At 49.4% G+C, this 27,683-nt stretch overlaps 1 protein-coding gene across 1 annotated transcript; it reads left to right on the top strand.

Moving 5' to 3' along the window:
- Positions 1-985: 985 nt before the first annotated feature.
- Positions 986-26,810, top strand: LOC113881143 (ubiquinol-cytochrome-c reductase complex assembly factor 2). The gene is made up of 4 exons (XM_027523949.1): positions 986-1,163; positions 22,481-22,555; positions 23,322-23,391; positions 26,631-26,810. The coding sequence occupies exons 1-4, from the start codon at positions 1,026-1,028 to the stop codon at positions 26,756-26,758; spliced, it is 411 nt and encodes a 136-aa protein (XP_027379750.1). The 5' UTR covers positions 986-1,025; the 3' UTR covers positions 26,759-26,810.
- Positions 26,811-27,683: the final 873 nt, after the last annotated feature.

Genomic DNA, 27,683 nt, shown 5'->3' with positions numbered 1-27,683 from the left:
AGGCAAGGTGAGAAGGAAGAGATTTAGGGAAAGCCAAGTGTCATATGCACATGCGTGCATGCTCAGTCACTCAGTCGTGCCTAACTCTTCTGCGACCCCATGGACTGTAGCCCGCCAGGCTCCTCTGTCCATGAGATTTTCCAGGTAAGAATACTGGAGCGGGTGGCCATTTCCTCTTCCTGGGGATCCTCTCCACCCAGGGATTGAACTCACCTCTTCAGCAACCCCTTAATTGTCAGGCATATATTCTTTATCACTGAGCCACCTGGGAAGTCCATATTCAGGACAGTAAAAACGCAAAAGAAGGTTCAGTTTTTCTTAAGGAAAATCTGGAAGAGGGGAGGTATCTTTAGGAAAAAAAAAAAAAATCTGGACATTACATGCATCTGGAGATGTAAAGGAGACGGCTTGGTAAAACAAATTTTTCGAATTGAATCAACCCAGCAGATATTGCTCAAGCAGGGAAAAGTGGCAGACTTGGGGAGGGGACCATCGGAAGGATACCAATAGGAGCTGGGGGGAAAGGGACGAGGGCTGAGGAGCACTCAGAGTCGTGGCAGAGAACCACGTGGTAGCGACAAGTACAGGGGGAGCGAGAAGGGCGGGGAGGGGGAGTGATGTGCGGGCTTCGAGCCACCTGTGCATGCCACGTGGTTAAGTTCAAACACATCTTCTTCGAACCTGTATTTACATGCAAAAATAATCAGTTACGCAAATTAGCAGAGGTCTCAGAGGAAGGTTATTTTAGTCTGGAGCTTGTGCAGTCATTGCAAAAGAAGAGCAAAGCTGTCCCTAGAATACTCCACGCCTGATTTGCCCCTGGGAGCTGGGCTAGTTCCTGGAGGAGGAACACTGAATTAACTTGCAAAGGCAAGCGAGCGGCGGCCCTCCCCTCAGAGTGGCAAGCGCGCCGCCTCGCTCGTCCCTCCCGGCCCGCCTCTTCGACAGCTAGCGACGCCTACTGCGCAAGCGCCGTCTGTGCGCTCCGACTCCTCCCTCAGGGGCGGAGTCAAGCGGGGCCTAACATGGCGGCCAGCCGCTACCGGCGGTTTCTTAAGCTGTGTGAGGAATGGCCAGTGGACGAGACCAAACGGGGCCGGGACTTGGGCGCTTATCTGCGGCAGCGGGTAGCGCAGGCCTTTCGGGAGGGAGAGAACACCCAGGTGACCAGGCTGTGGGGCCCGCCTGCAGCGGGGAGGCGGTCGGGGCGAGGGGAGAGGAGGACGAGGCGGGGCGGGCCCACGAGCGGGCCGGCGGCGGGCCTGCGCATTCGCGCGCCTTTGCTGCCCGGGCGCACGTGCGCGGGAGCCCCCTAACGCCCAGAGGCCCCGCGGAGAGCGGGCATCCTGTCTTCTGTTGGGCGCTTTCACCCGGCTGCACTTTGCAGGCTCATAAAGAAGCTTTTTAAAATCCTGTAGCCTGGGACCGTTCGACCTTACTGAATCAAAATCTCTAGGGCTTCTGTTTTTAAACACTCTCGATGACTCAGGGTGCAGCCAGGTTGTCCCACGGCACCAGCCTTAGGTGATGACAATCATAGGCTTGTTGCTCCCCTGACACAATCCCAGTACCTCTGAGTGTTGTTCAGTGACTGAGCTGTTGTCCAAGGACCTCCGCAGGACGCCCGCTAAGTCTTGGTGTGTCTCCTGGGCCCCCCTAACCCGTGCAGCACGTTTGAGCCCTCACGCTCTGCCCCTGTGTGTGAGTAGTGGACCTGTGTTCTTGCTGTCCTCCAGGTCAGTGCTGCGGCTCTGGGATTTGTTCATTCACATAGCACGTGCTTATGGAGCACCAGTTATGTGCCAGGAACTGCCAGGTGCTGGGGAGACAGCAGTTAATTAGATGAGGTCCCACCCACTTGAAATTTGTTCACGTCCTAGTTCAGGACTCAGTAAGCAAGTAGACATACCTAGGACAGTCTAGATGAGTTCTGTGATGGGTATGAGACAGAGTACCATGGTGAAACCGTAATTTTGGGTATAATAGATAAAGCCTTACTGAGGAGGTGAGACAGATGAGGCCTAAGGGAAGACGATGAGCCAACAGTGAAGACGCCTGGTGTTCTTTCAGGCCGTGCAAAGGTCCTGAGGCAGGAAGCAGAAAAGAAAGCCCAAGTGGCTGAAGGGTAGTGAGTGAAATGGCATTTGCTAAGACGTGTGAGTCAGAAGAAGACAAGAGCCAGGCATCATAGGGTGTTCTAGGCAGGCTCTGGTTAGGAGTTGGATTTAATCATAAATACCAGAGAGAAGCTATTCTGGAGGCTTAGTCAGCCGACTGATGTAACCTAATGTACTCTTTTTTTTTTTTTTTTAAGACCACTCTGGTTGTATCAGTGAATGGTTTATAGGGAGGCAAGAATAGGAACAGCTGGAGAGGAGGCTCCTCTAGTAGCCCAGACAGGAAATGGTGGTGGCTTGGATATAAGATGACAGCACAGGAGATGGAAGTGGCCAGATTGGGGTTGCAATGTGAAGGTTGTATCAGCAGGGCTTTTTGATGTATTACATGTAGGGTAAAGGGGAAGAGGAACCAAGGATAGATAGAATGTTTTGGCCTGAGCTACTTGGGTGCAGGGTGGTGCTATTTATTGAGCTGAGGAAGAAGCAAGATAAGGAGCAGGTGGGGTGTGGGAAGAGCATCCTGAATTTGGTGTTCGACGTGTTTAACTTGAGATCTGAAGTGGATTTACTTCCAAGTGCAAATGTCAAGTTGACAGTGGGATATTTGAGCCTGGGGCTCAGGCAAGAGGTCAGATACATGAGATGTGATAGGTATGTACACACACATTCTGAAGAAATGACTTTTTTGAAATTTGGCCACAACCTGTCAAAGCAGGAATGTTGCCTTTTTTGAACTTAGCCCAGCCCAAAGCCAAGCCAGCCTCCCTGATGGAACAGGAACAACGTGCCCAGGGGCATGACAGGAACCAAGTGCTGACCGGGTGGTGGGCGTGGACGGGATGTCTGGTTCAGGGCTTCGGGAATGGGGTGAGGGTCCCACAACAATGAGGGCCTTCACACTTCCTACAGTGGTCTTCACTGGCCCAGAGTATAAAGATCTTGAAGGCAGGAGTCATAACTGTTCCCAGCTCTGCGAATCCCATGGTCTTTCTAGGGCTCTGCACCCTGTGTGTTTTCAGTGTGAGCTTCCCGAGAATAGAGCCGGTGCTATTTTTATCTTTCTCCCCAGAGCGTCTAGCATAGTTCCTGGCACATAAAAGACACTCAGTAAATGAATGAATGGGTAAATAAATTATGATTATGGCTCATGAGACAAAAATCATTTGAATGTAGCTGCAGATGTAGCAGATCTAGATGGAGAGAAGTAGTGAAGAGTGAGATGGGAGTATTTCTGTGTCCTGAGAGGTGAGAATTAATTTGAGAGCTCACTCTGTGGGGAACTGCAGGAATGGCAGAAGAGGGACAGAACCTGGTCCTTACCACCAGGGAGGTTACAGTTGGGCAGGCACCTGACTTAACTCTGATGAAATTCGAGTGGTGAAACCAGCCAGCAGAGAAGCTGCCAGAGGTTGGACCCTGGGAAGGTGAGATTCACCTACTTGACTGTTTAAGAAGAGCCAGAAAAGGAGGATTGAGCTTTCTCTTTTGGAGTTGTCATCCCTTGTCATCACTTAGGGAGACGGTTCTGAAGAGTAGAAGGCCCACACAAATTTGAGTCATGGCTGCAGATGGACTCATGGCTCAGTTGATGGTTCCCGAGCTGCTGATGAATGCGTCCCTGGTAGAGTGAACCGGTGCATCATGGTGGCAGCAGGCACATTACTCAGGACCACTGTCGTGGTCCCTCATCCTTCTGTCGCCTGAGAATGCTCCCAGGCTTAATAAATCTTTGCGGTAATTTTTAGAAGGAGCAGTCCCTTGCTGGAATTGAGAACAGCATTGAGTCACTCCCACTGACACCCCCGAATCATTTATAAAGACCTTGAGAAAGAAAGGTGGTTCATTAAACTGGCAGCCAGGGGCAGGCATTTGACCCAGTCAGCTGATCGTTGTGGATCTCCCCCTTGGTTTTGCCGATTGCTGGAAAGACAGGACCGGAGGGGGAGGCTCTCCTCTGCAGCGTGTATGTTCCCATAGAGGGGAGGGACAGGCAGTCCTGCTCTCGGCCTCGAGGCTCCCTGCACCTGAATGGTAACGCGGAACGCGTGCATGGCACACTTGTGCATGAGCTCATTTAGTCTAATCCTTAGTGCGGCTGAGGTGAGGTCACCACTGCTATTCTCACTTTGCAAACAAATGAAATCAGAAAAGTGACCTATTTGGAGTTCCCTGGGAGTTAAGCGGCGGGACAGGGAGCGTGGTCTCCTTTGTGCCTGATCTTCCCTTAGCTCCCATTCCTCCCAAGTTATTTCTTCTTGTTAGAAAGGAGTCTTGTTCCCTGAACTTCAAGCCCTCCCTTCCCCTCGTTTCCTGCTCAAAACCTCTTTGGCCCATGGACAGTTTGGGCAAAGAATGAAACACCTCTCAGTTTACCCACCTGCTTTTCTTTGGCCCAACCCCTGCCTCCCCAGTGTACATGGGGAAAGACCATCCTCAGGTGGGACAGGAGCACAGAAAAGCCAGAGCCCCTAGAAAGCAAATTAATCCTTCAGACCCCAAGCCAGAGCACAAAAATAGCTGCCTCCACTTATCCCCCTGCAGCTTGCCCTCTGGGGAATCTCATGGTCCACTTCACCCTCAGCCCACCAAGAGGGAGGGGTTGGTGGGAAGAGAGAACACTGCTTAACACCTCTTTCATCCTCCGTTCTATTGTGCAGTTTTTTAGAGTTAATGTTTATGGATTTTGCCTCCTTTCAATCCAGTTTCCTTAAGATAGTGCGTGTTCCCTGTAGCACCAAGAGATTAATAAAAGAATCACAACACGGGAGAAGGTGGCAAAACAACAGTAATTGTTGACTTAAGTACAGGGGAAGGCGCCAGCCCTTCTAATGAGTTCATTAGGTGCACAGGCGGCTTCCTGGCAGCGCCCACTTAACTAGAATGGGGCTCAACTCGGAGGAGCCACCCAGGAAGGGGCTCACCCACCAGGGAGTTCTTCTATTAAATACCCAAATTGAAATAATAGCAGCCCCGTTTGAAAGGAGTTGAACTTTTGGGGGGTGGCAGTACTGTAGGAAGTACGTCCAGCTCCTCAGCGGGGGAACTGAAAAGGTTTTCTCTCCTGTTTTCTCAGTCATCCAGTCAAGGCCTGGGTCTGTGGCTCAGCGTGGCGTCTGCTGGCACGTGCCGCCATCCAGCGTCGCCCACCGTGTGGCTCCTCTGTAGTGACTGAGGCATGACCTGAGGGCGGATTGTGCTATTTTTTAGTTGTAATATTGAGCCCACTGCAAAGCAGCCGTTGTGAAGAGAATCAGGCCTGAGGGAATGCAGGTATCTCCGTCTCTTTTTCTCCCCTAGTTCTGGATGGAGCTGGGGGGAGTTAAGGTAGCGTTTAGACCAAGGCATGGCAGTTTTCTAGGCGTGTTCAGAGATGTAGGTGCGCCCACTGGCGATCTAGACTGTCCGCCGCTGTCAGTGGGTCCCCCCTAGAGATCTGAGGGCCTGCCTGCTGCCTCCTGGACTAGTGCAGCTTGGTGAGGCTTTCACTCTTCTCTGATCGCCTGTGTCCCCCCCCGGCACTGGACCCCAGCACCTGCTCCGGCCCAGCGAGGGCCTCTCCCCACTGCCCCCTAAACTGGCCGTAATGTAGTCAGTGCTTTTTGTCAAGTATAGTTGATTTGCAGTGCTGTTTGTTTCAGGTATATAGCAGAGTGATTCGGTTGTACGTATGGATGTTCCTTTTCAGATTCCTCTCCCTTGTGAGTTATTACAAGATACTGAATATGGTTCCCTGTGCTGTGTAGTCGTCCTTGTTCATCTGTTTTAGGTGTAGTACTGTGTATCTGTTAATCCCAATCTAATTTGTCCCTTCCCTGCTTCCCCTTTGGTAAGCATAAGATTGTTTTCTATGTGGATGAGTCTGTTGTGTAAATAAGTTCGTTTGTATCAATTTTAGATCCCACAGATAAGTGCTATTTGCCTTTCTGTGACTGACTTCACTTAGGGCGGTAATCTCTCAGTCCATCCATGGTGCTGCACATGGCATTATTTCATTCTTTTTTGTAGTATCGCATTGCATGTACGTACTGCATCTTCTCTACCCATTCCTCTGTTGATGCAATTAGGCTGCTTCCATGTCTTGGCTGCTGTGAACATGGGGTGCGTGTACCTTTTCTAATTAGAGTTCTAGTCTTTTCCAGATATATGCCTGGGAGTGGGATTGCTGAATCGTATGACAACTCTTTAGTTTTTTAGAAACTCTGTACTGTTCACCATAGTGGCTGAACCAGTTTGCCTTCCCACCAGCAGGAAGGAGGGCTCCCTTTTCTCCACCCTCTCCAGCATTTGTTGTTTGTAGGGTTTTTGATGATTGCCATTCTGACTCGTGTGAGGTAATCCCTTATTTCAGTTTTGATTTGCATTTCTCTTAATAATTAACGATGTTGAGCATCTTTTCATGTGCCTGTTGGCTATCTGTATTACTTCTTTGGAGAAATGTCTGTTTAGTCTTCCGCCCATTTTTCAGTTGGATTGTGTGTGTTTTTGTTGTTGAGTTGTATGAGCTGTTCTGTATATTTTAGAAATTAAGCCTTGTCAGTTGCATTGTTTGAACATATTTTCTCCCAGTCCATAGGTTGACTTTTCATTTTGTTATAGTTTCCTTTGCTTTGCAAAAGCTTGTAAGTTTGATTAGGTCCTGTTTATTTTTTCTTTTGCCTATGTCTGTTCTAGGAATTTTATAGTATCATGTCTTAGGTTTAACTTTTTAGTTAAATTTTATAGTATCATGTCTTAGGTTTAACTTTAAGCCGTTTTGAGTTTCTTGTTGTGTGTGGTATGGGGAAGTAATCGAACGTCATTGATTTACAGGAGGCTGTGCAGCTTTCCCGACACCACTTGCTAAAGAGAGAATGTCTTTTCTGCATTCTGTATGGTTGCCTCCTTTGTAGAAGACTAATTGACCTGTATGGGCTTATTTCTGGGCTCTCTACTTTGTTCCACTGATGTATATGTCAGATTTTGTGCCAATACCATACTATTTTGATTACTGTAGCTTTGTGGTATTATTATCTGAAGGCAGGGAGGGTTATGCCTCCAGCTTTGTTCTTTTTCCCCAGGATTGCTTTGGCAATTCTGGGCCTTTTATGGTTAAAGATAAATTCTAGGATTATTCCAGTTTTGTGGAAAATATCATGAGTAATTCGATGGGGATTGTATTAAATCTGTAGATTGCTTTGGATAATATGGCCATTTTAACCATTTTAATTCTTCCAATGCAAGAGCATGGGATATATTTCCATTTCTTTGAATCATCTTCGGTTTCCTCTAACAGTGTTTTATAGTTCTCAGCGTATAAGTCTTTCACTTCCTTGGTCAGGTTTATTCCTAGGATGTTTTTTGTTTTTCTGATGGTATTTTAAAAGGATTTTTTTTTTTTTTTTTTTTACTTTCTGATGTTTCGTTGTGAGTGTAGAGAAACACAGTTGATTTCTGTACATTAAATCTTGTATCCTGCTTTGTTGTTGTCAGTCACTGAGTCGTGTCTGACTCTTTTACAACCCCATGGACTAGCCTGCCAGGCTACCCTTCCATGGGATTTCCCAGGCAAAAATAATGGAATGGGTTGCCATTTCCTTCTTCAGGGGATCTTCCCAACCCAAGGATGAAACCCACGGCTCCTGCGTTGGCAGACGGATTCTTTAGCACTGAGCTGCCTGGGAAGCCCTACCTTGCTAATTTCATCTATTTGCTCTAAAAGTTATTGGGTTGAATCTTATGGTTTTCTGTTTGGGGGATCATATAATCTTCATACAGTGACAGTTTTACCTCTTCCTTCTAATTTGGATACCTTTTATTTTCTTGTCTGATTGCTGTGACTAGGACTTCCAATATCATGTTGAATAGAAGTGGTGGGACTGGGCATCCTTGTCTTGTTCCAGGTTTTAGTGGGAATGCTTTCAGCTTTTCACTGTTGAGTATTGGTTGTGGGTTTGTCATAAGTAAACTTTGATTATATTGAGATATGTTCCCTCTATACCTTCTTTGATAGGAGTTTTTGATCATGAGTGGACACTGAATTTTATCACATGCTTTTTCTGCACCTATTGAGATGATCATGTGATTTTTATCTTTTGTTTATAGGGTGTATCACACTGATTTGCGTATGTTGAGCCATTCTTATTAACTTTGGATGAATACAACCTGATGATGGTGTACGATCCCTTTTATGTGTTACTGGATTTGGTTTGCTAGTATTTTTTTTTTAATTAACTATTAATTTGTTTTTGGCTGCGCCGGGTCTTCGTTGCTGTGCATGGGCTTTCTCTGGTTTTGGTGAGGAGGGAGTGCTCTCTGGTTGTAGCGTGTGGGCTTCTCACTGCGGTGGCTGTTCTTGTGAAGCACAGGCTCTAGAGCACATGAGGTTGCACATTTGCGGCACGTGGGCTCAGTCGTCACGGTACACAGACTCTAAAGCACGCGGCTTCAGTAGGCGTGGCGCATAAGGTTAGTCGTCCCGCAGCGTGTGGGATCTTCCCAGACCAGGGATTGAACCTGTGTCCCCTGCACTGGCAGGCAAATTCTCAACCACGAGACCACGAGGGAAGTCCTGCTGGGCTTCTGTTGAGAATTTTTACATCTATATTTATCAAAGATGTTGGCCTGTAGTTTTCTCTTTTGGTGGTGTCTTTGGTTTTAGCGTCAGGGTGATGGTGGCTTCATAGAATGACTCTGGGAGTGTTCCCTCCTCTTCGGTCTCTTGGAAGAAGGATTTGAGAAGGAGCAGTATAAGTTCTTCTGTGTATGTTTGGTAGTATTCCCTAGTGAAGCCATCTGGCCCTGGACGTTTGTTTGCAGGGAGTTTTTTTATATTACAGCTTCCATTTCACTTCTAGTGATCAGTCTGTTCAAATTATCTGTTTCCTCTTGGGAACTCCCTGGTGGTCCAGTGGTTAGGACTCGGAGCTTTCCCTGCCATGACCCAGGTCCAATCCCTGGTCTGGGAACTAAGATTCCAGAAGCCACACGGCACAACCAGAAAACAAAACAAATGACCTGTTTCTTGATGCAGTTTTGGTGGGCTGTATGTTTCTAGAAACATCCATTTCTTCTAGATTATCCAATTTGTTGGCAGATAATTGTTCATAGTACCCTCTCACAGCTTCTTATATCTTTATGATGTCAGTTATTTATCCTCTTTCATTTTTTATTTTCTTTGTTTGGGTCCCCTCTCTTTTCTTCTTGGTGAGCCTAGCCAGAGGTTTTCAGTCTCTTTTCTTCTGACTTTCGGTTTGCTTGTTCTCCTTCTTCTAATTCTTTTAACTGGTGTGTTGGATTATTTGATATTTTTCTTGTTTTTTTGAGGAATGCCTTCATCACTGTGAACTTTCCACCAAGAATTGCTTTTGCCGTGTCCCATAGGCTTTGTCTGGTTGCATTTTCATTGTCGTTTGTCTTAAGGTATGTTTTAATTTCCTCTTTGACTTTGTCATTGGCCCCTTGATTGTTCAGTACCCTGTTGTTTAGTCTCCATGTAATCTTTTTTTTTTTCCTCCCGTTTCTCTTTCTATGGTTGATTTCTTGTTTCATGCTGTTACTGTCAGAAAAGATGCTTGGAATAATTTCTGTCCTCCTAAATTTGTTGAGGTTGTTTTATGTCCTAGTAAGTCATCGATCCTAAAAAATGTTCCACGTGCACTTGAATGTGTATTCTGATTTTTCGGATGTACTGTCCCGAAAATATCAATTAAGTCTGAGTGTTCTCTTGTCTCATTTAGGATCTCTGTTGCCTTATTGATTTTCTGTTTGGGAGATCTGTCCATTGATGTCAGTTAGCTCAGTGGCTCAGTAGTGTCCGACTCTTTGCAACTCCATGGACGCCAGGCCTCCCTGTCCATCACCAACTCACGGAGCTTGCTCAAACTCATGTGCATTGAGTTGGTGATGCCATCCAGCCATCTCATCCTCTGTCGTCCTCTTCTCCTCCTGCCCTCAATCCTTCCCAGCATTGGGGTCTTTTCCAGAGAGTCAGTTCTTCGCATCTGGTGACCAAAGTATTGGAGCTTCAGCTTCAGCTTCCAATGAGTATTCAGGGTTGATTTCCTTTAGGATTGACTGGTTGGATTTCCAAGGGACTTTCAAAGTCTCCTCCAACACCACAGTTCAAAAGCATTAGTTCTTCGGTGCTCAGCTTTCTTTATAGTCCAACTCTCACATCCATGCATGACTACTGGAAAAACCATAGTCAAAGCAGTAGCTTTGACTAGATGGACCTTTTTTGGCAGAGTAATGTCTCTGCTTTTTAATACGCTGTCTAGGTTGATCATAGCTTTTCTTCCAAGGAGCAAGCATCTTTTAATTTTATGGCTTCAGTTACCATCTGAAGTGATTTGGGAGCCCAAAAACATAAAGTCTCTCACTGTTTCCATTATTTCCTCATCTATTTGCCATGAATTGATGGGACCAGATGCCATGATCTTCATTTTCTGAATGTTGAGTTTTAAAACAACTTTTTCACTCTCTTGTTTTGCTTTCATCAAGAGGCTCTTTAGTTCTTCACCTTCTGGCACAAGGGTGGTGTCATCTGCATATCTGAGGTTATTGAGATTTCTCCCAGCAGTCTTGATTCCAGCTTCTGTTTCATCCAGCCCAGCATATCGAATAATATACTCTGCATATAAGTTAAATAAGCATGGTGACAATATCAGCCTTGATGTACTCCTTTCCCAATTTGGAACCAGTCTGTTGTTCCATGTCCAGTTCTAACTGTTGCTTCTTGACCTGCATACAGATTTCTCAGGAGGCAGGTCAGGTGGTCTGGTATTCCCATCTGTTGAAGAATTTTCTACAGTTTGTTGTGATCCGCACAGTCAAAGGCTTTGGTGTAGCCAATAAGGCTGACGTAGATTTTTTCTGGAACACTCTTGCTCTTTTGATGATCCAGCAGATGTTGGCAATTTGATCTGTGGTTCCTCTGCCTTTTCTAAATCCAGCTTGAACATCTGGAAGTTTACAGTTCATGTACTGTTGAAGCCTGACTTGAAGAATTTTGAGCATTACTTTGCTAGTGTGTGAGATGAGTGCAATTGTGCAGTAGTTTGAACCTTCTTTGGCATTGCCTTTCTTTGGGATTGGAATGAAAACTGATCTTTTCCAATCCTGTGGCCACTGCTGAGTTTTCCAAATTTGCTGGCATATTGAATGCAGCACTTTCACAGCATCATCTTTAGGATTTGAAAGAGCTCAACTAGAATTCCATCATCTCCACTAGCTTTGTTCATAGTGATGCTTCCTAAGGCCCACTTGACTTCACATTCCAGGATGTCTGGCTCCGGGTGAATGATCACACCATCGTGATTATATGGGTCGTGAAGATCTTTTTTGTGGAGTTCTTCTGTGTATTCTTGCCACCTCTTCTTAATATCTTCTGCTTCTGTTAGATCCATACCATTTCTGTCCTTTATTGTATCCATCTTTGCATGAAATGTTCCCTTGGTATCTCTAATTTTCTTGAAGAGATCTCTAGTCTTTCCCATTCTATTGTTTTCCTCTATTTCTTTGCATTGATCACTAAGGAAGGCTTTCTTATCTCTTCTTGCTATTCTTTGGAACTCTGCATTCAAATGGGTATATCTTTCCTTTTCTCCTTTGCCTTTCACTTCTCTTCTTTTCTCAGCTGTTTATAAGGCCTCCTCAGACAGCCATTTTGCCTTTCTGCATTTCTTTTTCTTGAGAATGGTCTTGATCACTGCCTCCTGTACAATGTCACAAACCTCTGTCCATAGTTCTTCAGGCACTCTGTCTATCAGATCTAATCCATTGAATCTATTTCTCACTTCTACTGTATAATCATAAGGGATTTGATTTAGGTCATACCTGAATGGTCTAGTGGTTTTCCCTACTTTCTTCAATTTAAGTCTGAATTTTGCAATAAGAAGTTCATGATCTGAGCCGCAGTTAGCGCCTGGCCTTGTTTTTGCTGACTGTGTAGAGCTTCTCTATCTTTGGCTGCAAAGAATATAATCAGTCTGACTTCAGTATTGACCATCTGGTGATGTCCATGTGTAGAGTCTTCTCTTGTGAGGGTTTACTATGACCAGTGCGTTCTTTTGGCAAAACTGTGTTAGCCTTTGCCCTGCTTCGTTTTGTACTCCAAGGCCAAATTTGCCTGTTACTCCAGGTATCTCTTGACTTCCTACTTTTGCATTCCAGTCCCCTATAATGAAAAGGACATCGTTTTTGGGTGTTAGTTCTAGAAGGTCTTGTAGGTCTAATAGATCCGTTCAACTTCAGTTTCTTCAGCGTTACTGGTTGATGTCAGAGGTGTTAAAATCTCTTGTTAGTATTGTATTCCCATCAGTTTCTCCCTTTATGGCTGATAGAATGTGTTTTATTTATTTAGGTGCTCCTGTATTGGGTTCATATATATTACTAAGTCAGAGAAGGCAGTGGCACCCCACTCCAGTACTCTTGCCTGGAAAATCCCATGGACAGAGTGGGACAGTCTGTGGTGATCCTTCGCCCTACAGTGGGTGTTTAGCATATTGTAGGCTCTTGTTTTATTATCCAATCTGCCATTCTGTGTCTTTTGATCAGAGCATTTAGTCCATTGACATTTAAGGTAATTATCGATAGGTATGTGCTTATTGCCATTCTAAATCTCGTTTTCCTTTCTTTGTTCCTTTCTTTTTGTTTTTCCTTTTATGGTTTGATGGTACCTGTTTGCTTTAGACCAGTAGTTGTATGAGCTCAAACGCATTAAAAACAAAAAATCCACACTTTCTTATTCCACTCTCCCAAGTAAGAATGATGTGATTTTAATGTCCTGTTTTACGTTTTCATGTTTATCCTTTTGTTGTTCATTGTGGTTATAATTGCTTTCACAAATTTTTTTTCTGTTTTTTTTAATGTATGTTTTGGTTTATTTAAGTGATCTACAATCCTTTCATATATTTGCTGCTTCTATTGTGATTTTCCCTTTCCTCTAGGTTCTTGCTTCTCTTCTATTCAGAGAAGACCTTTCAATACTCTTTTCAGGATAGGTCTAAGTATTGCTGTATTCTTTTAGTTTTTGCTTGTCTGAGAGATCCATTCTCTCTCCTTCTATTTTAAATAATGATCTTGCTGGGTAGAGTACCCTAGGTTGCAGGTTTCTGCCTTTCAGGACTTTGACTATGTCTTGCTGCTCCCTCTGGCCTGCAGAGTTTCTACAGAGAAATCAGCTGATACTTATGGGGGTTCCCTTGTAACTTTTTTGTTTTTCTCTTGCTGCCTTAAAGAGTTCTGTTTTTATCTTTAACTTTTGCCATTTTAATCATGGTCCTTCTTGGTGTAGGTCTGTTCGGGTCCATCCTGTTTGGAACCCTCTGTTCTTCCTGTACTTCAGTATCTGTTTCCTTCTTCAGGTTTGGCAAGTTTTCAGCCATAATTTCTTTAACGTTCTTCTTCTGAAATCCTTATGCATAGATTGGCACGCTTTGTATCCCATAAGCTTTATATGTTGCTTTCATTTTTTTTTTCCATTTGTCTTTCTCTCTGCCATTCTAACTGATTTCTGTTATTTTGCCTTGTTAACTAAAAAGATGTACGACGTGAGAGTTGCCAGTTGTGTTTCATTTGGGGCAAAATGAGGACTGCCAGGGGACGGCGCCTCGGAGAGCTCCAAGAGACTGCTGCAAAGAGGCGGTGGGGAAGGTCAGTATATAAGATTTTGGTGAAGAGGGGGTTCAGTGCAATTAAGTGCTTACTTTACAAAAGGTTTTCTGCTGGTCAGGAGGAGCTAATGTCACCATGAAGGGAGTTAGTGCTTTTCTAGATATGAAGAGATACAAGGGTTGGGATTGTGAAATCAGTTCCTGCAAACACCTTACTGTCTAGAGACTTGCTCCACCAGTTGCCCTGGAGCACAGAGTGCCCCCCTCTCCACCCTGAACTCCCCTCAGGGTGTGTGGAAGGCCAGCGGCTGCAGCAGCACGGGGTTCCGCCTCCACAGAGGCAGGCGGCAAAGGCCCGTGTTGCTGTTCAGTTGCTAGCAAATGCTCTTGGCAAATGCCAGTTTGTAGTTGACAGTCTTCCAGATCACTTATTCATTCTTCTGCATTACTTGGTTTGCTGTTTATTGCCTTTAGCTTAGTTTTCATCGGCAGTTGAGCTCTCTGATTTTGAGCGCTTCTTCTTTATGTTTGTTTCTGTTCAGTCCCTCAGTCGTGTCTGACTCTTTGTGACCCCGTAAGCTGCAGCAGCCAGGCCTCCCTGTCCTTCACCATCTCCCAGAGCTTGCTCAAACTCATGTCCATTGAGTCAGTGATACCATCCAACCATCTCATCCTGTTTCCCCCTTCTCCGCCTTCCTTTAATCTTTCCCAGCATCAGGGTTTTTTCCAGTGAGTCGGCTCTTCGCATCAGGTGGCCAGAGTATTGCAACTTCAGTTTCAGCATAAATCCTTCCAATAAATATTCAGGGTTGATTTCCTTTAGGACTGACTGGTTTGATCTCCTTGCTGTCCATGGGACTCTCAAGAGTCTTCTCCAGCACCACAGTTTAAAAGCATCAATTCTTCGGCACTTAACTTTCTTTATAGTCCAACTCTAACATCTGTACCTGACTACTGGAAAAACCATGGCTTTGATTAGATGGACCTTTGTCGGCAAAGTGACGTCTCTGCTTTTTAATGTGCTGTCAAGGTTTGTCGTAGCTTCTCTTCCAAGGAGCAAGTGTCTTTTAATTTTGTGGCTGCAGTCCCCGTCCACAGTGATTTTGGAGCCCAAGGAAATAAAATCTGTCACTGTCTCTGTTGCAGGAAGGGGGACCACTTCCAGGGCCCCAAGTGGGCTCTTGTCTGACACTCAGAAATGAATTGTCCGAGGAGACACACGAGCTGACAAAGCAAGAGACTTTATTGGGAAGGGGCACCCGGGTGAGAGCAGTGGGGTGAGGGGACCCAGGGGAACAGCTCTGCCATGTGGCTCACAGCCTCTGGTTTTATGTGATGGGATTCGTTTCCGGGTTGTCTTTAGCCAATCATTCTGACTCAGAGTCCTTCCTGGTGGTGCACGCCTTGTTCAGCCAAGATGGATGCCAGCGAGAAGGATTCTGGGAGGCGGTTGGGCGCAGGTGTCCCTTCTTGACCTTTCCCGAACTTTCCCTGTTGATGGTGGCTCATTAGTTCCGTGCTCCTTACCAGGGCCTCGTGTCGTAAAACTGTGGTGCCTGGCCAGGGCGGGCAGTTTGAGTCAGTGCGCTTTCCCTAACAGTTCTGCTTTTCCCCCACCTGTTTGCCATGAAGACTGGACACCATAATCTTAGTTTTTGAATGTTGAGTTTTAAGCCAGCCTTTTCACTCTCCTCTTTCCCCCTCATCACGAGGCTTTTTAGTTCCTCTTCACTTTCTGCCATTGGAGTGGTATCACCTGCTCATCTAACACCGTGTGTTAGTCGCTCAGTCGTGTCTGATTCTTTGTGACCCCATGGACCGTAGTGTGCCAGGCTCCTCTGTCCAAGTGGTTCTCCAGGCAGGAATACCGGAGTGGGTTGCCATTTTATCTGAGGTGAGTTCCTTGTTACAGTCACCTGCATTTCTGTCCATCGCCTTTCTTAATTCCTTCACCGTTTCTTTACCTTTCTTTTGAACCCAGGATCTGGTAGACTGGAGAGGTGTGTTTCATTGTTTGTTCTTTTAGGGGATTTCTCTTGTTCTTATTGCTGAGAAAGGTTCCTCTGCTTTTTTATTTTACTTATATTACTGTGACTCTGAATCTAGGGAAAATGGTTATCTACTGTGATCATGAACAGCTGTTTTTGAATGGGAACACCCCTGTGTAGCCTGTGTGAGTCAAGTATGTTTGGTGTGAGGGCTGTTTTTGTTACAGATGCCTGCCGTGTCCACTCGCAGTGTGCTGGCCCCTGATGGCAGTGTGGCTGATGTGGTGACCACAGCCTGCCCTGGATGCTGGGCAGGGCCTCCTCTTTGCTTTGTGCTTGTCACAGCCCTGTTAGGGGCAGGGTCTAACCCCCAATTGTTGCAGTAGAAGCCCCAAATCCAGTTGCAAGCTGTGGTGTGAGGTCGGTGGGACTGGCGTGCTCCCACTGGCAAAGGAGCTGCTGTGTGCTCCTCCCCAGGAGTTGTCTCCCTGGACACGTGTTCTGTGACATTTCCTGCCACCTGTTGTGCGTGCTCTCAAAGTACACTGTTGTTGGCACTGCCCTCGGCCCCACCTCTGCTGTGGGAATACCAGTAATCAGCTCAGATTTCAGCCCCGCTTCCCTGTATGTGTGCCCACAGCGTTTGTTATTGCTGGCACCAGACCTGCCCCAGCTAGGGGAGCGCCGGTAATCAGCTCAGATGTCCCCTGGATGCTGCTGCCCGCATAAATTTGCTGGTCGTTCAGCCTCCAGGAATCGGCTCAGATTTCAGCCCCGCCTCCACGTGTGGGCAATCCACTGGCACTTGCACACTCCCAGAGCTCAGAGGGGCAGAGCCGTGCCCACTGTGACACCCTGAGAACAAGGTTGCTGTGGCGGGCTCGTGCCATCCCCCTGCCCCCACGTTGAAGGGGTGGCTTCTGTGGCAGACCTAGGCTCTATCCTGACGTGCAGCCCCCGCCCTGCAACTGCAGCTCAGACCACACTGCAGGCCCTTTGGGCTGCCTCTGCACAGCCCAGGCGAGCCCTCTGAAGGCCCAGTGCCAGCCCCAGCCATTCTCCACGCCAGCAGGCGTGTGTCCGGGTGGCTGGGAAGTGCAGCAAGGGCGCCCGTGCTGTCTTGCTTGTCTCCCTCTTCCTGCCTTCCACAGGCCGGTGCTGCACTCTCCTCTGAGGCTCTCTGTCTTCCAGTGGGCCTCCCAGTCAGTGAAGGGGCTTCCCAGGATGAGGGAACCTTTTTGCTTTGAAATGAAAGCTTCCTCCTGTCCTGATTCCTTTTATTTTTATTTTTTCATCCTATTCAGTTATGTGGTGATTGTTCTTACAGCTTTGGTTATACGAGATCTTCTGCCAGTGTTCAGTGGGTATTCTGTGAACTTGTTCCACATGGAGATATTTTTGATGTATTTGTGGGAGGAGATGAGCTCAACATCCTTCTATTCCGCCATCTTGATCTCTGCCCTCAGTGGGTATTTTTTTTGCCTGTGCTCAGTCTTTGTTGCCACTCAGGATTGTCTCTAGATGCAGTGCACGGCCTCCTCATTGCAGTGTCTTCTCTTTGCACTGAGCATGGGCTCTAGGGCATGTGGGGTTGTGGCGTGTGGGCTTGGGGGGTGTGGCGCGTGGTCTTCAGAATTTGTGGTGCATTGGCTCGGGGGTTATGGCGTGTGGTCTTTAGGTGTTGTGGTGCGTGGTCTTCAGGGGTTGTGGCACGTGGGCTCGTGGGTTGCGCGTGGTCTTTTCGGGGGTTGTGGTATGTGGACTCGGGATTGTGGCGCGTGGTCTTAAGGATTTGTGGTGCATTGGCTCGGGGGTTATGGCGTGTGGTCTTCAGGTGTTGTGCGTGGTCTTCAGGGGTTGTGGCGCGTGGGCTCGGGGTTGTGGCGCGTGGGCTCGTGGGTTGTGCATGGTCTTTTCGGGGGTTGTGGCACGTGGACTCGGGGTTGTGGCGCGTGGGCTTGTGGGTGGCGCGTGGGCTCATGGGTTGCGCATGGGCTCATGGGTTGCGCGTGGTCTTTTTGGGGGTTGTGGCGTGTGGGCTCGTGGGTTGTACGTGGTCTTTTCGGGGGTTGTGGCACGTGGACTTGGGGTTGTGGCACGTGGGCTCGGGGGTTGTGGCGCGTGGGCTCGGGGTTGTGGTGCGTGGGCTCGTGGGTTGTGGCGCTTGATCTTCGGGGGTTCTGGCATGTGGGCTTAGGGGTTGCGACTCTCAGGCTGTGGAGCACAGGCTCACCAGTGTGGCGAACAGGCTCAGTCTCTCTCTGGCATGTGGGATCGTCCCAGATTAGAGATCTAACCTGTGTCTCTTGCATTGGCAGGTGGAAGAGCCACCAGAGAAGCCCCCTCAGTGGTTCTTAACCTTCGAGAACCTAGTGCCCTGTGGATGAAAGCGCAGACACAGGGCTTGTTAGGAATCTGGTGGCTTCCCAGGCCTTGGAGCCACTTAAGCCCCTGGACCATCCTTGTCCCCCTGGTTTTTCAAGCCTCTTCCTCCCAGTCCCCCTGATCCCCATTCCACCGAGTCCAGCTCTGAAGTCTACTCTTCAAAGTGAGTGCCTCTGACTCTGTATCACTCTGAGCTGTCACTGCAGTGAAACCCAGACCTTCCCTGCCACACCTGCCGTGGGAACCAGGCCTCGTCACTAGCTTCTGCCATAACTCTGGCACTCAGTTACACTCTGTCCTGGTCATTTTTTATTTTTATTGTGTGTGTATCTTGTCTCAGCTTGATTGTCAGCTTCTCTGGAGCTGAGGCTGGGTCTTTATGTCCCCTGGCAGCCGCCTAGCAGAGCACTCTACATAGTAGGTGCTCAAGAGAGATTTTTACTTGAACTCAAGGGAAAAGACTCCCATAACAGAATGAACTCATTTCAGAAGTTCATTACTAAGTCATGGAAACCTTTTTTCATAGATCCTCCTGGACCGAATCCAGCCCTACCTTAATTAGCAAAGCAATCTGCAGCGCCCTTTCCCAAAAGTGCTTATGCGTCCCTTTGTGTGACGAGCATAGGGGCCGCTGTACCAACTGCTGTCACCACCCAAAACTCAATTTGAAAATCGAAATCAGTGCCTGCGGCAACGATGTAGATTTGTATGTATAAAAGTTTAATATGGTAAAGAGAAATTTACTGACGACTGAGCAGGGGAAATGCAAAAGGAGCGAAAATAGAGCCATAAAGGACACTTTGTCAGTTGAACATCTATTTTATTCACATTTAGGGAGCAGAGCTGAATTTTTCACAATATCCCTTGCTGCCTTTTTCAAACCCAGTGCTGCTATTAGTCCTAAAATGTCCGTAATCTCATTAGGTGTGAATGCAAAATCAGGTAATTTAAAGCTTGTATATGAGAATGTTTCTTAAAGTGCACAGTACACTTCATCAGGGAAAACTGTTTTAGAATTCAGTGTTTGTGCTGGAATCTGTGAATAAAGTGTAGGACGTAGGTATGTGGCAAGGCTTCTGGAATTAGAGAATTGTTTCTACTGATGTACTTTTAAGTAGTAAATAAGACTTATTTTGTAATTGCTGAGCTTGGGTTGGGTGTGACTAGAACCCCAGAATTGGCCGTGGTTCCATCTCTGCTTAGGCGGTTATAACTGGCCAGAAACTGCCATACCTCAGCTCCCATCACCTCCACTGAGCTACCTTTACGGCCTTGTATAGACACCTTCTGACCTCAAATGGAAATGGAGTGACAAGTTCATTTTTTGGTGGTTGGTCATTTAGAGGTGATTGTCAGATTATTCAGTGAGCTCCAGACGTTATGGAAAGTGTCTGGGAGACTCTCTCTTTAATACTTAAAGGCTTTTGAAAGGTTGAAGGAACCCAGAGGGTCGCCTTGCTGTTTGAGCGGCGCACTGCAGGGTGACCCCTTCCTCTCTCTGTCCCTCCCCTCTGCTCTCCTGCTCTGCCAGAGGTGGGAAGCGCTGGGCAGCAAGGGGACCCCCTGCCCTCCCCCCAGGGTACAGAGGAGGTGGCTGAGCAGGCCTCCAGCCCCCGACACCATCGCACTCAGAGGAGGGGCAGGCGGGGACTCCTGGCGGGACCCTGAGGGCGAGGGTCTGGTGGGAGCTCAGACTGGGGAGGACGCAGCACGCCGGCGGTCTTTGCGCGGCCGGGAGCCAGGCAGGGTGCTGGCCAGAGTCACACTGTGAGAGCTGGGTTGGGACAGTGGTCAGCGGTGCAGGAGCGAAAGGTCAGGACGCGGGGCCTGCAGGTGGGGGGCAGGTGCTGCAGGCGGCCACTAGCCTGGCAGACACAGGTTCGGTGCGTGATCTCCGCGGGGGTGACCGTGGGGCGCTTGGGGCCCACTGAGAGCCATCAGGGTCAGGACTGGAGGATCAACTGGGGCCGGAGCGAAGCTTCGGGAGTCACTTCCGCCTCCAGCCACGCCCCGCAGTCACGCCAGCAGCGCTGATCCACTGCTGTCCCCTCAGGTGGGCACGGCCCGGCCCCGTGCCTGGGGAGCAGCCGTCCTGTGGGGACTGCTGCCTGCCCCCGCCGGGGTCCTAGGTGGGTCTTCCTGGCTCCGCTAGTGGCGTCGGGGTGCCCTCCACACGCCCTCACTCTGCTGTCGCGGGGCTCATCCTGAAGGTTTCTCTTTCGCCTTGTAGGTGGTGCAGCGAAGGCCTGTGTCTGCTGTAACTGTTGACTGCTAATAGAAGCCACCTTCGTTAGCGTCCCAGGCCCTGAATTCAGAGCAGTCCACGCGTTACCTCACTTATCCTCACGTCACCCTCAGGAATAGGGAATATCGTTATCTTTTCTTCTAAAAGAAAGGTTAATTTGGCCAGTATGCTTCAAAAATGTCAATACAGGAAAGACAGAGAAAGGCTGAGGTGTCCTGGCTGCAAGAGAAGGAAATGTGGCAGGTAGTGCTGGAGGCGAGCCTGGGCCTAAAGTACTTTTTCCTACAAGGATTTTTACTGAGGCAGTTGACAGAGTTGGAATATGGACGCTGGGATAGATGGAAGTGTTGTGTCGGTGTTGAATGTCCTGAATTTGTTCATGGATCTGTGGTTATATGAGAGAATGTCGTCATTCTCAGGAAATTAAGTGTCAGGAGAGAGAGGATTTGCCCAATACCCCAGAGCTCCTAAGGACCGGATCCAGACACGGTGGTTTGACCCGCTGCTGCCCACAGCCACGGCCGCCTGCTGCAGCCTGGGCCGGGCACACCGGAGTTCTCGTCAGTTTAGAAGTGAACACGTCCATCCAGTTGCCTTGTGACAGTCTACACAGTCGTCGCTGGAAGTCTGGCTGCTGTTACCCTTTTTCCTTTTGCGCCTTCTGTTCATCTGGCGTCTGGTTAGCTCTTAGTGTTGCACGCCCTGCCAAAGACAGAACGTTCAAAATGCTCTTCCCGCAAAGTGCACGCTGCAGATTCTTTTCCAGCTGGACTTTCTCTGAAAGCGCTGCTTCGGGGAATCAGAACTCAGTCACCGGCCTCCTGTTTTTCCAGCCGTTCTTTCTTTTCAGCCCTTTAACCCCGATCCATTCAAACAGTGCCTTTGGTTAGTATTCAGCAAACACTGGCTGCCTCCTCAGCCCCTCACCTCTTCTCTTCTGATGTGGCTGCCTGGGCGTTGCGCTGATAGGTGGCCTGAACCGGGGAATGGAGCGAGCAGAACTCAGTGGCAGATTGTCTTTTCTGTCTGCTGTAAAGTGGGGACATTACCTGACGCGCACACGGAGGCAGAAGCAGAGCCGCCTTTCTAAAACACTTAACTGCTGACTTATTCATGTTCTTTCTTCTTCGAGAAAGGATTTAAGTTGGAAAAATCCATCATTTGAATTCTGGGAGAAAACATTGAAGAGAAAGTTTCATTCTGGGGAGCTTTCAGAATTCTTGGCAGAATAATATGAGGAACTGTAGCTAAATACTGGCAAAGGCAGAAGGAAGGGAAAACTAGGAAGAGGCGTGCAAGGGGAAAACCCGCGTCTCCTCCATGTGTCGCCCTTCCTCCCTGGAATTCCCGGGGGGCCGCTGTCCTCCTCCGTCTGCAAGGCGTCCTGCAAGCGGGGCCCTGCCCTTCCTCACAGCAGCTGACTGACTCTCACTCTCGGTTCTCCTCAGTTTACCTGTCTCATCCTAAAACAAATTCAGCAGCTCCCTCCTCACCACAGATGAAAGTTCAGATGATTTTTTTTTTTTTTTTTTTTTGCCTTTCATAAGAGAATCTGTATTGTGAAGGCTTAACTCACAAAGCTCTCTTTTTCGTTCCCGTGCACGCTCAGGCCCACGGCCAAGCAGCCCGCTCTGAGGTGGCCCCCTCTGAGGCACAGGCTGCCCCTGCCTCCTGCCTGTGCACAGCGCCCCTCCACTGGGAAGGCCCGCTCCACCCTCCCCAGCGCCTGTGCCTTCTGCAGAACCCTGCTTAGCCCCACGTCCGCCACCTGCTGACCACTGGGGCACGCGGGAACTCGCCTCCTCTGCCGCCTTGCAGCCCGCACTGCCCTCTGCGCTCCTGCCCACGTGGGATTTTACTGCAGTGCCTCCCACCTCGGTGGCTTGCTGATTCACGCATCACGGGTGCCCCACAAATGTTGATTTGCCGATTGAGTTTTTCGGCAGGTTGGGGGGTTGCTGAGGTGGAATCATTATTCCAAAAGGGAGATTTCTAACAGCAGGACCTGTGGCAGAGAAGCCAGCGCACAGCTGCAGGCCTGCTTCCTGGGAAGGCCTGACTTAGGTGGGGTCCTTCCTCAAGGTACCAGGTGCAGGCCGGGGTGCGGGCAGGGCCCGTTTGCTCACTCTCTCGGGCTTCTTTGTGTTTCAGGTTGCAGAGCCTGAGGCCTGTGATGAGATGTATGAGAGCTTGGCACGGCTCCATTCAAACTACTACAAACACAAGGTGAGTGGCCACAGGCTTCTCTGTCCCCAGCCCTCTGAGGAGACAGCCAGTAAGGGGAGGGAAATCTGATTACATGATGTTTTGTGTAGAATTGTGGTTTTGCTACTTTCGAATGTAACCGGTAATTTCAACCAAGCCAACTAAGGTACTTGTTAGAGGCTTTTAGGTCACCTAAACGAAAGCTGTTTGTAATGTTTAAGAAAAGCCACGTTTTGTATGCCAGGGGGTGCTTCTGGGCGTGTCTGACAGCTGTTGGGTCTCACACAGATTTGCCCACCTCCTGCCACACTGGTGACAAAGTTGAGGTGACCGGGAAGTCCTGTCAGAAAACGCTGGGCCTCTCCTCAGCCCCAACGTGTCTGCTGTCAAATTCCACTGTGTTTCTTCCCCAGTCTTGAAAAATGTGCTAACTCCACAAATACACATGGCCTAGTCTGCATGAAAAGGGGATTTCTCCTAAATCCTCGTGACCCAAAGTATGGTCTGGGAGCGGCAGCATGGCACTGCCCGGGGCTGGTTAGAGACACGGACCCAGCCCCTCCCAACCCAGCCCGGGTCTCCAGAGGCTCAGGCGCCTGCTGGCCTCAGAGCCGCCGCTCTGGACGGTGCTGGTGTGGCCTCCAGGTGGCGCTGCTCCCCTCTCTCTGGCCTCTGGACACCCAAGGCCTGTGAACTGCCCTTGAGAGCTTGCCTCTCTCCACGATGTGGGCCCTGGGTGTGCCATGGAACTAATCTCTTCCCCCTTCCTCTCTGCCCCTGTGACCAGTACCCTCGCCCCAGAGAAACAAGCTTCAGCGGCCTGTCCCTGGAAGAGTACAAGCTGATCCTGTCCACAGGTATGGGAAGCGCAGCTGCTGCTGTTTCTAGTTGGTTTGCAAATGGGTTTTTGAGTGGCCACGGGGAATCCTCTAATAAGACAGCTGCGCTTGATGGAGAGTCTTGTGGAATAGCCCACAGGAAGTTCTGAAGCTACAGGGCTCATGTTTTTTGGTCATAGAATATGGAGAAGGTCAAAGGCGTTATTTAAAAGAAGCAAATTTATCTTCAGAGCTTTTAAATTCAAGACTGGGCAGCAGGGAACAGGGGAATATGTATTTGCCAAATGGAAGTAGTTGAAATCAGGATGGAAGGAAAATTTTATTTTTATGGTCCTAAGAGGGCTTTATAAACAATGAGGGTTTTAATTAAAACAAAAAGCCATTCAGTGGACGTGTATGGGGACATGGGCTGCGGGTTAGATACGGGTTTAACTAGGTTTGTTTTGGAGTCCTTGACAGACCCTGATTAACAAGAAAGGAAATACCCTGCCTCGCCCAGCCCCTCCTTCTTCCCCGTCTCCATTGTCACCGGAGGGGCACGTGGCGGGTGGTGGCAGGGGGAGCCTGGGTTGAAACAGGCAGGTTCTGGAAAATTACTATTTTTATTGCCAAGGACGCCGCATATAAAAATAGGCTAACCTTCTCTGGGAGGGCATGGCCCTGAAGCATTTGCCTTCTGGTACTCTAGAAATTTCTGTTTCCTATTTCTCTGGTATCCTTCAGCCACTAAGGTTTGAGGATTTAGGCTTCCAGAAAACTCTTAGCCTTCTGAACAGATTAAAACCTGGTGGTGTCATCTGCCATTGTGTGTTGACCCTGATCCTATTTTTATTACAGTACTCTCTGAAAAACTGGGGTAAAGATACTTTGGCCAGGCAGAATTACTTTATTGGCAATTTTATGCATATCCAAGTGAATATACCCCCATGTCTCCAGGCCCATGTAATTACAAGCTTCGATGCACAGTGTTATTGTGAGGACCCTAAAGAGTTTAAGCAAAGTTTGAACTTGAAATCAGAACAGAAAGGAGCTCTAGAGGCTCAGCCTCTGCCCTTTGTTAACCCTCGGGACGCTGGGTCGGGGGAAACAGGGATGCCAAGAAGGGGAGACGCGAGACCTCCCCAGCTGGCTGTGCTGCAGCTTGTCCTGGGACGGCGGGGAGCTCAGCCGTAGGAAACCGGCTGATGATGAGCTCTCACAGCAAGCAAGCCTCATGTTTTTGTTGCGACTCTGGAATCAGGTTACGGACTGTCTCCTCTGGCAGGGCAGGAGAGCGCCTTGCGCTGCCTGTAGTGAGGGTCTGAGGGTCTGGCGACGCTGAAATGTGGCCGCCATGTCGGTCCCGAGTGTGCCCACCCTGGTGTGGGGTCCCGGAGTCTCTGAAGGAGCATCAGGGGTTGTTGGGACAGGGAGCCCACGGCATCCCATTTTGTGCCCCACGAGGCAGCCTGGACTTCTGGAAAAATCGGGGTAGGATGCTGGTGCAGGTCCTAATTTAGTCGAGAGTCCACTGACAATAATTGTAATAATGTTAAGTGTTCTTGCCTTGAGAATCCCAGGACGGGGGAGCCTGGTGGGCGGCCGTCTATGGGGTCGCACAGAGTCGGACACGACTGAAGTGACTTAGCAGCAGCAGCAACAGCAAGTTACCTTTTTGTTCAGAACAGCTATTCTTTTTTCTCCATAAGTTTCATTAAGAGATGGAAATCCAGGCTATGAAAATTAATGTGAAAATCTAAATTTAAAATATAAGTAAAATTAGGTATCATAGAACTTTAGCCCTGGAGGGACTTTAGACCAGTGGTTCTCGACTAGGACGTGATTTTGCCTTGCAGGGAAACTCTGGCAGCGTCTGGAGACCACGTTAGTTGTCAGGCTTGGCAGGAAGGGGCAGTTTGCTACTGCCATCCGGTGGGTCAAGGCTGAGATGCTGCCACAGCGCCAGGTCTGCCCTGCAACAAAGAGCCACCTGGCCCTAAACCTTGCTGGTGCTAAGACAGAAACCCTGCCCTGGTTGCTTAGGGGTGCGGAGGAGGGGTGGATGTGTTTCTAAGCGAAGGCCCCACTGGCTCTTGCTGCCTTCACGTCTGTGAAGATGGCACCTTTCCTTGAGTGTGGGCCAGGTGCCAAGTACATCACCTCATTATTTCCTTTAAAGGTCACAACCTTTGGGGCATCCCTGGTGGCTCAGCTGGTAAAGAATCCGCCTGCAATGCGGGAGACCTGGGTTCGATCCCTGGGTTGAGAGGATCCCCTGGAGAAGGGAACGGCTACCCACTCCAGTATTCTGGCCTGGAGAATTCCACGGACTGTATGTGGGGTCACAAAGAGTCGGACCCAACTGAGCAACTTTTCACTTTCACTGGTAGCTCAATGGTAAAGAATCCTCCTGTCAATGCAGAAGCAATGCAGGAGACACGGGTTCAATCCCTGATCTTGGAAAATGCTCCGTGCCTCAGAGCAAGTAAGCCCGTGAGCCACAACTATTGAGCCTGTGCTCCAGAGAGTGAGCCTGAGAGCCAGTGCTCTGCTACAAGAGAAGCCCCCCAATGGGAAGCCTGCCGACTGCAATTAGAGAAAAGGCTGCACGGCAGTGAAGCCCCAGCACAGTCAGAAATCAATAAAATTATTACAAAAGACAGCTCCCAACTTTTGAGGAAGGTGTTTATGTCTCCACTTCACAGATGAGGAACCTGATTGTTTGAGGGGACCCAGTGTGGAAATGGTGGGTGGGGACGGGGGCCCAGGCCCAGCGCCCTCCTGGAGTCGAGGGTGTCCGCTCATCTCCGTGGTGTGGGTGAACGTAAGTGCCTGGGTTCAGACCCCGGCTCTGCCGCTTCCTGCCGTGGAGCCTGCTCAGGTTCCCTTACCCACTCTGCCTCAAGTCCCCACAGCTGTACAACGGAGACAGTCCCTGTGGCTCAGGTCGTTTTGTGACGAGCCTCTGGGTGCATGGGTTGCGAAGCTGACAACAGCAGTGCTGTGTCCTGGCTCAGGTGGGGCAGAGCGGGCCCTGCTTGGATGCTGCATGGGGACCATGTGAGCAGAGGCCGCTATCAGGGCGCGGTCTCGGCACACCAGTGCTCGTCCACACTCGCGGTATTTGTCTGTTACCCTGCTTGGTTCGCTTCTCAGAAGTTGGGGCTGTGCACATCCTTTTTTCTGTGAAAAGAGGCATGCCTGTATGGCGAAAGCCCTTGACGCCAGCCTGTGTAATATTTTACACTTCACTTTTTTTTTGTCGTCTTCTTTTGCAGATACGTTGGATGAATTTAAGGAGATGAATAAAGGCACGTGGAAGAAGCTGCAGGAGAAGTTCGCCCCTGGGAGCCCCAAGGGGAAGCACACAGCCTGGGCGCGGGCCCTGCCACGCCCGCGCACCTAAGCGTGGGGTCTGTATGTTGCCACCGTCAATAAAACACCCTGATTTCCCCATCCTCATGGCTCGGGAGTCTCGTCTGGCCTTCACAGAAAGGAAGCCTTTGTTTCTCTAAAGAAAGCTGCGGCCTGAGAAGGGATGCAGGTTGAGCACCCGCCCACCCGCCGGTCGGCTCGGCGTCCCTGGGAGAGGAAGCGCGGGTCTGAGAGGGGAAGGTGACAGGGCCTCTGGGCAAGGTGCTTCCTGCGCGGCCACGGGGCCCCCACCTGCCAGCGGGGGGTCTGCCTGGCTCCTGGCAAGGTCTCGGGCTCCCTTTTGTTGTAGGCGCTCCTGGGGGAGAGCCAAACACAGCGGCAAGCGCTGAAGAAGCCATCCTGTCCCGCCACCAACAGAAAGCGGCAGTGCTGCGTGGCAGAGGGCTGCGGAAAGCCTGCTCGGCGCTCCGCCCCGACCTCGTGGAGCAGCCGCGTCCCAGGTCGGCCCGAGGGGCAGGGCAGAGTGCCCGGCGGGCCGGCTGGGGCCTTGGCTTGAGTCGGCCCAAGGCTGGCGGCAGGTTCTGGGGGCGGCCACACGGCAGGACCCAGCAGGGACACCGCAGGGTCACCGCGTGACTCCCCAGAGCCTTAGTGCCCATCCATGGACCGCCACGACCCCACCTGAGCTTTCCTGTCAACAACAGAGCTGAGAGCAGGGGCTGGCAGGGCCGACAGCACCCCTTGTTGGGAAGTGGAAGTGGGTTGTCAGCCTCCTCTGTACCTGGACTCCTCACTGTGTTTTGCATAAAATAAATACATAGAATAATGGCAGAAACCAGTTACACTGCAGTGCACTCTGTCCCGCAAGCGCTGAGACAGGACGGCTCTCAGCATCTCCCAAGAGTGCACGCTGAGGCCAGGCCAGCAGGCAGGGCTCAGACCCCTCTGCCAGCAGC

The sequence above is a fragment of the Bos indicus x Bos taurus genome, chromosome 23 (assembly GCF_003369695.1).
Source record: "Bos indicus x Bos taurus breed Angus x Brahman F1 hybrid chromosome 23, Bos_hybrid_MaternalHap_v2.0, whole genome shotgun sequence".
NCBI lineage: Eukaryota > Metazoa > Chordata > Mammalia > Artiodactyla > Bovidae > Bos > Bos indicus x Bos taurus.
Note: the sequence above shows the minus strand (reverse complement) of the source record. Positions and strands in the feature narration are given on the sequence as shown.

Excerpts from the sequence above, each read along its gene's own strand:
- LOC113881143 (XM_027523949.1), top strand. The coding sequence starts at position 1,026 with ATGGCGGCCAGCCGCTACCGGCGGTTTCTTAAGCTGTGTGAGGAATGG. Across the intron at positions 22,556-23,321 it reads CAAACTACTACAAACACAAG|TACCCTCGCCCCAGAGAAAC; the intron begins GTGAGTGGCCAC and ends CCCTGTGACCAG. Across the intron at positions 23,392-26,630 it reads CAAGCTGATCCTGTCCACAG|ATACGTTGGATGAATTTAAG; the intron begins GTATGGGAAGCG and ends CTTCTTTTGCAG.